General features: G+C 55.7%; 1 protein-coding gene across 1 annotated transcript; it reads right to left on the reverse strand.

The window, feature by feature from the left end:
* Positions 1–2893: 2893 nt before the first annotated feature.
* Positions 2894–8218, reverse strand: GPR142 (G protein-coupled receptor 142). The gene is given in 4 exon segments (XM_019650968.1): positions 2894–6287; positions 6953–7111; positions 8031–8082; positions 8084–8218. Coding segments are annotated over 4 exon segments (1125 nt in total). The 5' UTR covers positions 8126–8218; the 3' UTR covers positions 2894–5415.
* Between the last annotated feature and the right edge of the window lie 3678 nt (positions 8219–11896).

Below are 11896 nucleotides of genomic sequence, written 5' to 3' on the forward strand. Positions count from 1 at the left end.
TAGGAGGAGTCTGCGATGGAAGCCCCACAGGCCTCGTTAACTCTTTCACCTCCAGCAGCCATAAAGAGGGCAGACGAGAGAGAGAGAGAGAGAGAGAGAGAGAGAGAGAGAGAGAGAGAGAGAGAGAGAGAGAGGGAGGGGGGGGGGTTGGCAACCTAGAGCCTCCACCCGGCTCAGCTGGGGGGGCAGGAGGACCCAGTCCACCACACCAGGCCAGAAGGATGGGTCCTGGGGTCCCTGTTGGGAATGACCTGTGAGAAGAAAACCAACTGTACCCTCCCCACCTCTCCCCCTCCCCACTCCTGCCCACAGTGAGGAAGCCAAAGTAAAGGGGGCCGGGTGGGGGGTCTGTCGCTCAGATCTCATGGCAGCAGTGAGGCCAAGTCAGGCCCTAACCCACTTTCTTCAGAAAGGACTGAAGGAAACCCTCAGCTCTCCTTCCATGAGAAGGTGAGAGAGTGCCGGGCAGGCTGCCCACCTTCTCCCCAGGGGGGGGGTCCCCTTTCCAGGCTTCTTGAATGGAGGTGTGAAATCTGGGGAGCAGGCCTCAGACTGGAGGAGGGGGGAGTCCCAGGATGCACTTAGCCCTCTACCTTCCCTTTTTCCCAAAATGGCCCAGGATAGGCCCACCTTCCTTCACCCTCTCAGGCTGCAGGCTGGCAAGGGCGGGGGAGGACTTGGGGAGAGTTGTCTGGGGGGACAAAGGTGGGGCAGACAAAAGACTGTCCCTCCTGCTTTGTGACCAGAGGAAGAAACTCAGCCAGCTCAGGGGACCTCTCCAGAAGCAGCGGCAGGCGTGGACGGAGCCTGGCCCTGGGTCCCTGCTGTGCTTTGGACTCACTGTGGGGTTTGGCAATCTCCCCGACCCCTCACCTTCCTGGCCCCTTTCCCTCCATCTCTGTCCTGTGGGGCCGCTGCCAAGGCTCAAACTCCCTCAGAGGGCAGGATGCCCAGGTGGCTACTATAGACAGGACCTGCTGGCCAGGGGCTGGGTCCAGGTGGAACTGGACTGGGGTGGGGCGAGTGGGACCCCAGCGGCACTGACAGAGGCCCCAGGATCTGAGCCCAGACAAGCTGAGCTCCCCACAGTGAGGAAGGCAGGCCAGTGGAATCTGAGGCCAGTGGGAAGGGTGGCTGGGCCCTGCCAACTGAGGGCGGAGGGACGAAGGCCATGAAAGAGCCCTTCACACAGTTCTCGCACAGGAAACCTTTCCAGCCGCCAGAATGATCTGAGAAAACTACAGCCACAGCCTGGCAGATGGACGTGGCTTCGTGGCTTCAGGGTGCAGGGGAGTGACAAGGGGAACAGCTGAGCTCTCCCACCCAACTATTCCCCGCTGACCGTAGGCCCCAGGGCTGACACAGTTTCTGTGCAGTAACTTGGATCGCCTACAAATCGGCCTGAAAACCAGCAACGGCTCCCCGTCCCCGCTGTCCATCCAGCCAGTCCTGCAGCGCCCCCTGCTGTCTGCGCCGAGAGTGACAGGCATCAGGCGCAGTCCGGCCGCACCCCGTTGACAAAGGAGACAGGGCCTGGGGGGTATCGAGGAGTCAAGATTCCCAAGACACCCCCATGTCAAAGACCGTCCCGTCGTCCCTGCTAGCACATCTATAACCTGACGGGCCAAAGGACTCAATGTTTAATTCAGAAAGTGTGGCCCTGCCCTCTGGGCGACGCGTTCCCTGGGCCCTGTTGCAGATCATCCAGAAACCTGCCTCCCTGTCCCTATCATGTCCCCTCCCATCCTCCGCCCCGGAGGGGACTGGACAGCTGTGGGCCCCTGGTACCCAACCCAAATGCCTCTTTTCTTCCGGATGAAAAGAGAAAGGGAAGCCCCGCAAAGGGAAAACTGAAGTGAGCTGGAAGGGAGCTGTGGGAAGACGCAGGGCTGGGGGAGTGAAGACTAGCCCTGGAAGGAGCTCCGACATCTTCCAGGAAGAATGGAGAGGTCATGTTGAAAGACACAAGGCTGACGCTGAATCCTGCTACACCCACCAGAGAGGGAAAGGCGGAGGGGTACTTCACGTAAAGCTAAGAGAAACTGGATACGCAGCCAAACCGATTTTGCTCTTTAGAATAACCATAGCGTTACAGGCTGATTGTATCCGGCCCAAATTCATAAGTTGAAGCCCTAACTCCCTGTACCTCAGAATGTGAATTTAAAGAGGTAATTTAAATGAGGCTGTTAGGTGGGAGCCAATCTGATCTGACTGGTGTCCTTATAAGAGGAAATTTGGACCCACAGAGAGATGCCAGCGATGAGCCTGTACAGAGGAAGGACCGTGTGAGGACACAGGGAGAAAGGGGCCATCTGCAAGCCAAGGAGAGAGGACTCAGAAGAAACCAAACCTGTGAACACCTTGATCTTGGACTTCCAGCCTCCAGAACTGTAAGAAAATAAATTTCCATTGTGTAAGCCACCCAGATTGTGGTACTTAGTTATGACAGCCCTAGAAAACGACTACACATAGATATAGAGACCAGAAAACAATTTGTCAACCAACTTCCAAACCAGCAAAAATCACATACAGACTTGGGAAGAAGTGAAAGACCCTTGAACAATAACTGTCCTCCAATATTAACAAAATGTTAATGACAGAACATAAGACTAACAGATTGCACAATATATGGGGGGTACCGTAAGGAAGAGACAGAATTTCATAATGGGTTTCTGTTCACCAAGATATCTGAGCAGATGGGTTGGAGAAGGAGAGAAGGCTGACTCACACCCCTGCAGGCTCATTCTCCTCTAGGAGCAATTGAGAGTTTAAAGATTAAAAACAAACAAACAAACAAACAAACAAACAAACAAACAAACCCCCACAAAACAAAACAATAAAACCAAAATAAAAAACAAAAGAAATAAAGATAAAAATGCATAAGGGAACGAAAAACAGTTTTAATATTACTTTTCGTTTACAGGTCAGTGATAGACTTATCAAAGTGAGGACCTCTTCATTTCGTTAAAGGTTACCAAAATGTTGAAAAAAGAACTGTTACCTAATGCAGCTTATTAGGAAAATATGATATTGGTTCCCAAATCCAGTTAAGTCCAGGACCAAAAAGTTATAAGTGATGCAAAGCATCCCTGAAGCTGCCCTTCTGCTCCTGAGAGGTGACAGGTGATGGGGGAACAGACCAGGAACCAGCAGACTTGGGTTTGATTGAGTCTGTTGCTCTGGACCAGCTTAGGGCCATGTGCATATCATCTAATCTTTCTGTGCCTCCTTTTCCTTAGTTTGTAAAATGGTTACAATACACAGGATACGGGATTGTTTGAAAACACTGATGGCGCCCCAGCCTGTGGGTACAAGTGAGGTCACATTAACACCGAGTTCTGGTGGCTCGAAGCCCCAACCTGTGCCAAACTTGACCTACCTCAATAGAGCCTCCCCGCCTATTTCAGGAAGTTCCTGGTTTCACCAGTGTCAGGGACAAGTGAGTGACTCCTTCTGTCTCCTTGAGGACAGTCCACCAACCAGTTGAGAGAGGCGTCCTGTCATTGGTCTTGCCCCATCTGCAGAAGCCTTCCATGACAAGGGCGTTTCCTGATTCGGGCAGCTCTGCTGCAGGGTCCTGCAGGTTTCGTACAGAGTGGATAGCAGATCCCTCCCCGACCGTGTTCCATTTGGTTCTGCATCAGAAAGGCATCTTTCCTCCCAGAGCCTCCTTCTGTAGGACAGACTTAGGCCGGGGGGCTGGGCTGGGGGGGACAATAGTCTGTCTCACCCTCCAGGGCCCCCCTCTTCCCCTGGGGTGCCTGCACGTCCATCCCTTCCTCCTTAAGCAAAGAATGAAGGCCTGGGGCATGAACTCTGACCCACACTGTGTGCTCCTTGGGGAACCCCATGCCCCCAATTCACTCAGGGTCAGCCGCGTCCATGCGGTGGCCAAAATGGCGGGACTCACAGGCCCTCGTTCCTTTCTCTGAACTCCTGGGACCAGATGTGTCTCAGGATTCAGAGTTTTTCAGAATACAGAAAGGTTACGTGTGGCCTAGTTGAAGTAGTAGATATTGATTCTAGCAGCGGGAGGGGCTGCAGGCGTAACCACACCCAGCGGAACCTAGGCAGCCGGTTTGCACCGAGACCTACATCGTCTCCCATTCGTTCAGATCAGGTTTTGTTACTAAATGTGGTAGTGGCAAACTCAGGAAAAGTGTTTTGGCTTTCAGAGCTTTTTGGAGTTTCCAATTGCGGATAAAGAAATGGAGACCTGGCTTCTCTTCTTTTGGGGCGTGGCTGAAAGTCCCTTCTCAGATGGCCCTGCTCTGGGGAGGAGAAAGGAAAGGGGCAAAGCTGAGCGTTTATTGTGCACTGACTGTGTGCCCCCGCACACATCAGGCTCCTTTGTCCATGTAACCCCATTAAGGGGCTGGGTGCTGGTGAGGGCCTGGCCTGGGCTCAGTCCGACCAGGAAGCTGAAAGCAGGACTGCTAATGTGTTTACCCAAGGCCTGGAGCAGGTGGAGGTCCATCTGCTAATCTCTCCCAGCTGCCGCTCCAGGCTGACGTTGCTGAAAGGAGAGAGGGGGGCCCTGGAGAAGCCGGGCGGGGATTAGCAGAGCCCCTCAGCGTCGGTCTCAGACGAGGGGAGCCATCTATTTCCTCCTGCAGTGGAGACGGAGGCCTTTCCCCAAGTGGAGTGGGCTCGGAGGGCTGGGCTAAGCCCTCCCTTCCTGATCTTCCTTCCCTGGCCCCTAGGCTGAGAGGGCATTTCCTTCTCCACACAGTCATGGCAACGATGAAAAGTGCAGCCCCAGGAAACCTGCAGGCCCTTGAGCCTAACTCTGGCTCCAGGGCAGGGAGTGAAGCGGAATCAAACCAGCATGCCTGAGACCCAAGGGACTGCGTCTCCCCAGGACTGGGGCATCAAATCAAAAGGCCACTGCCTTTCGGAAGTGCTCGGACGAGCACATTTGGCTCCCCCGGCCCAGGAACCCGGGAGATACCTTCCTTTTCACCCTGGCATTGCCACTGGGAGCCAGAGAAGAGACCAACTCAGGGAATGAGAGGTGGGCTCCAGGAAAAGGGGGTGGACTGGAAACAATTCATATCCATCCATCTTTTCATTCATTCATTCATTCATTCATTCATGCATTCAACCAACCTTAATTTAGCCTTCATAATGGGGCAGGTGAGATGTCCCTCACAAAGGAATGCCCATAGCAGTTGACATTATTAGGCTGTGCCTGGCCAAGCCCCTTCCTTGTCCCAGGAAATGGGAATTGCTGGTGAATTTAATGTACAAGTTGGATAAATTGTCCCCCCTTTACCTGGGGGGGCACCCCTGAAGGAGCCTCTTCCTTTACCCCCAGATTGCAAAGTTGGGTGTTGATACAGTTTGTGGGCACAACCACAAAGGCCCAGTACATCTGGCTCTGAGCCACCCAAGATCCCTGGCTGGACCCCTTCTCTACAATTCTGCCCCTTTGGGGTGTCCTGGAGGCTTCAGCATAGGCTCCACCCCCATGCCTTCTGGCCGTGACCCCAGGATGCAGGGCAGGTGGGCACCGTGGATGACCTCTTGGACAATGACCCGGAAAGTCTTGCTGACAAAGCAGTAGAGGCCAAAGTTGACCGCTGTGCTAAGCATGGCTGCCATGTTGGCCACGTCCAAGGCCAGGTGGACCCTCCAGTCCCGGTGGACGGGGGCCACGTACAGGTGGAAGAGCATGACAAAGATCCGGGGTGCCCACAGGAAGGTGAAGAGCGTGGTGACGCCCAGGAGGATGGCTGTGCTCTTGCCCACCCGGGGCCTCAGCCCACTCTGGCCCCTCCTCCGTAGCCTACAGACGATGGCTGAATTGGTGACCAGGAAAATCCCACAAGGGATGAAATAGACAATGAGGCAATGAGCCCACTTAAGGACCTTGTCCAGTGTGCTGGGGGGGTCTGCGTCCCTCCACACATCCAGCCACCAGTAGAAGGGGATACCAGTCAGCAGGGCAGCACCAAGGACGATGGCGATGGCCCGGCGGGTCCGGCCTGGGGACGAGACAGCACGATGGCGCAGGGGGTGGCACAGGGCACTGTACCGGTCAACTGTGAGTAGGACCGCGAGCCAGACGGAGGCGTGGTTGGCAGCAAACTCCAGGATGTTAGCTGTGCGAACTACAGCCTGGGGCACCTGTCGGGCCAGCACAGCTCCCTGTAGGAGGAAGCCCACGAACACGATGACCACCTGGGTGACAATATCCGAGGCTGTGAGCGCCAGAAGGTAGTAGTAGGAGGGCTTCCTGGTCCTGGCGGCGAGGCGGGCCAGGGCCACTGTGGTCAGGAGGTTGACTGATGGCAATCAAGGTCGCAGAGGGGAGAGAGGTCCGAGGCGTTAGAAAGGCTGCCCAGACTTAGTTTTTCAAGGTGGCATTATCGTCCCTCCCCACCTGTTTGTTCTGGCTTCTCTTTTCCTCTTTCCAGACTCTTCTTAAAACTCATTTTGTTGGAAGGCTAACCAGATCCGCCCTGCCTTATCCATCCGCATTCTGCCAGCCGCTGACTTCCCCCAGGGGGCCTTTGCCTTACAAACAGGCTTCCCTGGCGACAGGCAGGGATGGGACAATCCCCACAGGCCGAGATCCCCTGTCCTTTCCTGCATCTACACCCCTGCCCCAATCCCCTGCTCTGCTCTCTGAAGGCAGTGGATGGGGCAGGAAGCTTTTGACTGAGCTGAGGGCAGTCTTACATGAACTTAGTCATGCTAGGAGAGTGCCCATTGCTGGGGGTCGAAGGGGGCTGTCTGTTCTGGTGAAACCTTGGGTTTAGCTTGAGTATCCCAAGTCTTCGTCCCTCACTTTTACTCCCTACTATGCTTTGCTCCCCAGTGACCTAGATCACCCCAATAAAGGCATGATCCTGGGTCTCAAGGGTCAGCATAGAGGATTGGCATCCATCAAAGAAGGACCCTAACTTCTGGCCATCCCCAAGACCCCAGACCCCAGGTCTCCACTCACCAGGCAGCCCTAGGCCCAGCAGGATGCTGTAGTAGATGACAGGGATGACACCAGCCACACACGGGGACCTCTCTGAGATCTCTCGCCAATGGCCTTCAAACTGCTGGCTCGGCCCACTGCCATTGGGTGTGGGCAGCAGGGTCACTCGCGGCTGGCCAGCTAAGGAGGGCGGAAGGGCACAGGGTTAGAACATTTAGTTTCTTTCCAGCCTGGCCCGCCAGCAGCCCCACCCTGACCCTGATCCTGACCCTAAGGTCTTTATTCACCTTTGCTTTATGCAGACCCCTGGTCAGGACCACCCAAATGACAATACCTATGGCCAAGTCCATACCCCCAGCCCTTCGGTGGCCTGGCTTCCCTAATAATGGGAAGATGCTCTTGGCGCCATCTCTTGCTGCCATGGAGACTATTTCTGTATCGCTTTGCTCCTGGCGGGTCTTCAGCCTGGAAAGTGGGGCCCTGAAACAGGCTGCACAGCACAGTGGAGGCAGGCGCGGGGCACTTATGAAAATACAGGTTCCTGAGCCTCACTCCAGGCAGTCTGAGCCAGAGGGTCTGGAGAGGGGCTTGGGCAGCTGGGTTTTTCACAAGCATCCTGGGTGGGCAATCCTGACCCACCGTGACCCACAGCAGCTGCACGGCTCTACGCAACAGCTGCCCCTCTTCAAGGAGAGACGTTACTAGGTTCCCCTCTTTTCTTGGCTCAAGAGCATCCCTCTTCATAGGTTAGCACTATTGAAGCTGTAATGGCCCCAGTTTTCAGATGGAGAAACTCAGTCCAGAGGGTGAGGTGACCTGCCCCCACTCACACAGCTGGCTTGTGGCCAGTCTAGGATGAGAACCAGCCACAGGCTCTGGCCCCTGTCCTCCTCAGCCCACACTCTAGGTCTTTAGGTTTTACCTTCCAGCTTTTATTTTCTGCTGAAGGTTCCTCACCCGCCAATCTCAGCCCTCTGCTAAGCTTAGGTCCCCCCATCCCACCGCTCATTCATTACCAGCTTCAAGCTCCCCAGCCCCGGCCTCTGGATTCCTCACCTGTCCTTCCACCTGACCCCTCCCCCAGCTCTAGATACTTTACCTGTCTCTTGTCCCTCGAACCTCATGCTCCTGGGGCCTGAGTCTGGGGTCCCCCTGTGGCTTTTTCTGGGGGTCCCTGCAGCTCCGTCCCAGCATCACCAGCTCTTCAAGCAATTGTTTTCTCAGCGGCTCTTCCAGCTGCACTGAGCCCGTTCACGCAGAGAGGAGGGGTGGTGGGGAGGAGGGAGGAAGGAAAGGGTGGGGCTGAGCCTGTCTGTACAGTCGATGGGGCCTGGAGCAAGCCAGGATCCCCAAGGGTACAGGGCAGGGCAGGGGTCAGGCTGGGAGGGAGACCTTGGGGGAGAGGGCAGGACTGGAGCTCTGGGTGGACTACTTTATGTCCCAGGGCACTGGCCCGGGCTCAGCCAAGGTGGTCACACCCTGAGGGGAGGGCTTTGGGGAAAGACAGAAGAATTTGGGGAGCTGACTCGACCAGCATCAAAGAGAGGAGGGCAGGTCTGCAGAGATGGGTGGGGAAAACCAGTGCTGGGGAGGGAGAGGTGAGGCCCCCGTGGGCAGGGACTAGATCTGGAGAGGTCTAATCGGCCGCGTTTGAAGGAGTCCATCCTGCAGCAGCTGCCGACTGTGGGACCAGGAGGAGGCTACCCGAGGGGCTGCTGACTTGGAAGGGTGGCAGGAAGCCATGCGCAGTGGTGGCAGTGACCACCGAGAGAGGCCTGAGCAGGCTGCCAGCAGCGCTGGGAAGCCAAGACCTCGTGGCCCCCGGCAAGCTGTTGTTTTCCTGGCGCTGGTGAAGTGGACCATCCCTCAAGGAATATCAGTCACTGGCAAATAAACACCAGCCGGTGTGTGAGCACTCTGGAGAGGCTGGAATCTGTACTCAGCTGGCTCTCCCCTACTTTGGGGAAGCGTGACCAGTGCAATCCAGCGTGGAAGCCCCGGACAATGTGTGGATTGATCCGGAAAGCTGATGCCAAGCCTGGAATCGCTTCCCACACCTGCCCTCTGAGAATGGAGCAGACTGGCTTCTGGGCTAAGTTAGATCCCACGTCTAGGGCTGGGGCTACCTTAACCCCCACTCGCATCCCCACCTCCAGGGCCAAAGCAGGGCAATCACAGAGGCCTTGCTGCCCCCTGGTGGCAAGTCCTGACCCTGCAGGTCTCTGAGAGTCCCCTGGCTTTGGCCAGGTCCCCAGGGTGGCACAGTGGGACCAGAGTAGAAACTACCCACTCAGGTCCCCAGGCAGCGTCTGGAACCCCAGCCCCAGAGAGTGCAAGTCGCACAGAGAATTCCCCAGGCCACCGCCTCTCTGTCTCACGAAGCTGTTGGTGAGCTCACAGTCGAGTTGTAAAGGCCCGCTAGGTGTGAGCGGCCCCACCAACATTTTGTGAACACTCACCCTGTCCCTGCCCTTGTCACCCTCATGGTAGCCCCACAAGCTAACTCTGGTTACCTCCCTTTCACGTAAGAGGGGACTGAGGCTCAGAGAAGCTCAGCAACTAAGACTAAGACCACAGAGCAAACTCGGGCTTTATGGAGGACGGGGACGTGGACCAGGCAGACAGCACTCAGATGGGGAAGGGCATTCCAGTTGGGGGATAGCGTGATGGAGGGTGCTGAGGCAGGAAAGCAGTGTGCTACCTTGACGGGACAGCCTGGCTTCAGGGGACGCTTTCAACAGTGTGCGCGTTACTTCTTGTTTATCATTAGTGTGTCACACTGAGTACGTGGGGCCTGGAACCTAAACTCATAACTCCGTGATCCCCAAGCTAAGTGTCTGAGGGCACCCTAGCTCAGGAAGGGAGACATTACAGATGGAAGGGAGGCTGTGTGTGCTCTGGGCAGGGCACTCCAGGGTTTGACCCCCCACCCTGCAGGTTCAGAAACCCTCCATCTTGCCCCAAGCTTGCAAGTTTTCAGCTGCTTTTACGGCTCAAGAGCGTCCTTGCCACATTGCCACATGAATGACCAGTGTGGTCACTCGTGGCTACTGAAATAGCTTCCTAGAAAAGACAGCACAGCTTTGTGGAGCTTGAAGTGGGGCAGGAAAGCGGCACTGGAGTCCTGGCTCTCCCCGCTTCTGGCCGGGAGACCAAGTCACGTAGGTTATAAACACTCTTACCTCAGGCAGGAAGTCACACTCCTCTCAGAATTGTTCTAGCTTGTATGCGCATCAGACTTGCTCTCAGGGAATCACGGAGCTTCCGGATTCTCAGGGCAAAATAAAACAGAGTGTCTCAGATCCTCTGTCTCCAAGACTGGGCAGCGCAAACTCCCTCCTTCCTTTCTCCCACTCCAAGGAGCTCACACTGGGCACACACATGCACGCATACACGCGCTCCAGCAACACTCAGGTCAAGAAAATGAGAAGAGAGCATGCCTAGTCCTGGAAAGCCAGTTTCTATATTATTAGAGGAGTTTTAGGGAGAACGGAAGTTATAAATAGTAGGAGATGAGGTCTCTCAGAGATGGGGGGGGGGTCAGAGACGACCCTCCTGGGACTTCTTGGTAACCTGGGACCTCCCTTATTCCTGCACACTTGAAATGCCACCCGTCTAACTGTAGGAAGTAGCTCTTAGCTGAGGTGTACATGAAAATCACCTAGGATGCTTTGAAAACACTGGGGGAGGTGGGCTACACTTCTAGAAAGATGACATTTCGAGACAGACTGATGGAAAGCCTCAAAGAGGCTGGAGTTAAGAAGTGTGTTTACCAAAATACCATTTTCTGAGTAGTAGGTTCTCTTAGCGTCATCTCGTTCTCATCAATAACATTCCTATTGAAAAGTATTGCGCATGGAAGCTGGATGCCCTCAGAGGCCCGGACCCCTGTCCCTGAGGCTCGGTCTTGCTGGGCTGGGCTGGGGAGGTGGTGCAGCCCACGGGGAGGGCAGGCGGGCAGCCAGTGGGCTAGGGATAATGGATCTGGACGAGGGGGACCAGGCATGAAGGTCAGGGCAGCCAGGAGGGGTTTCCGCTAGGCTGGACAGCTCCAACTCTGCCAACCCAGACAGGCAGGTGCCAGGCCAGACCCCTGCTCTGGCTGGAGGTCCAGAGAGCAGGTGGAGCTGTTGGGCTTCTCTGTGCCAGCTGAGGGCAGAAATCAATGCATTGAGCTGGTCCCTGGGATCCAGAGAGCAAGGGAGGGCAAGCTCTGATCGATCCCCAAAGACCTGGCCGCGCAAGAAATTCTGCGCTGGCTCTCTTGGGAGCCCCCACTTCAATGTATCAACCTCGAAGGAGCCCCTCCCATGAAGACTGAGCCAAGCCTCACTTACTCCCTGAAAAGGCGAGGCCTCAAAAGCACCCCCCACACACTGCCCCATCCCACCTTCCTCTCTCCTTTCCGTAGTTTTCAGTAGAGCTCTCCCCTGTACTAACACAACAGAGACTGTGACCTAGCTCTCTGCCTGTCTCCTAGGGAGGTGATGGTGGGGTGTGTGTGTGTGTGTGTGTGTGTGTGTGAGAGAGAGAGAGAGAGAGAGAGAGAGAGAGAGAGAGAGAGAGAGAGAGAGTGTTGTGTGTGTGTGTGTGTGTGTGTGCGCGCCTAAGGTGGGGCTGGGTCTGCTGTGTGTCTCCTTAGAACTCTGGGGAGGGAAAAATTATAGTTGGAAGTTGGATAGAACAGATAAAAGACGGTACAAGGAGGTGAACCTAGAGACCTGAAGCCACTTGGGAAGGTGAATTAAAATGGAAGGAGGCGATGGGGCAGACAGGTGCCCGCTTCAGCGTCTCCAATCCCCATGCCCAGGCGGGCAGCCTGTCAAGGACCAGCCTCACGCAAGGTGGCCAGCCCTGCTCTGAGCAGGGGTGCCTCCATGCAGTGGTACATGGGGTAGGATGCATCTGCTGTGCGTCCGGCCTTGCCATCTTGGCTCACCTTGACCCTGGGGGAGGGTGTGGTGG

Source organism: Hipposideros armiger, unplaced genomic scaffold (genome assembly GCF_001890085.2).
Source record: "Hipposideros armiger isolate ML-2016 unplaced genomic scaffold, ASM189008v1 scaffold_150, whole genome shotgun sequence".
Lineage (NCBI taxonomy): Eukaryota > Metazoa > Chordata > Mammalia > Chiroptera > Hipposideridae > Hipposideros > Hipposideros armiger.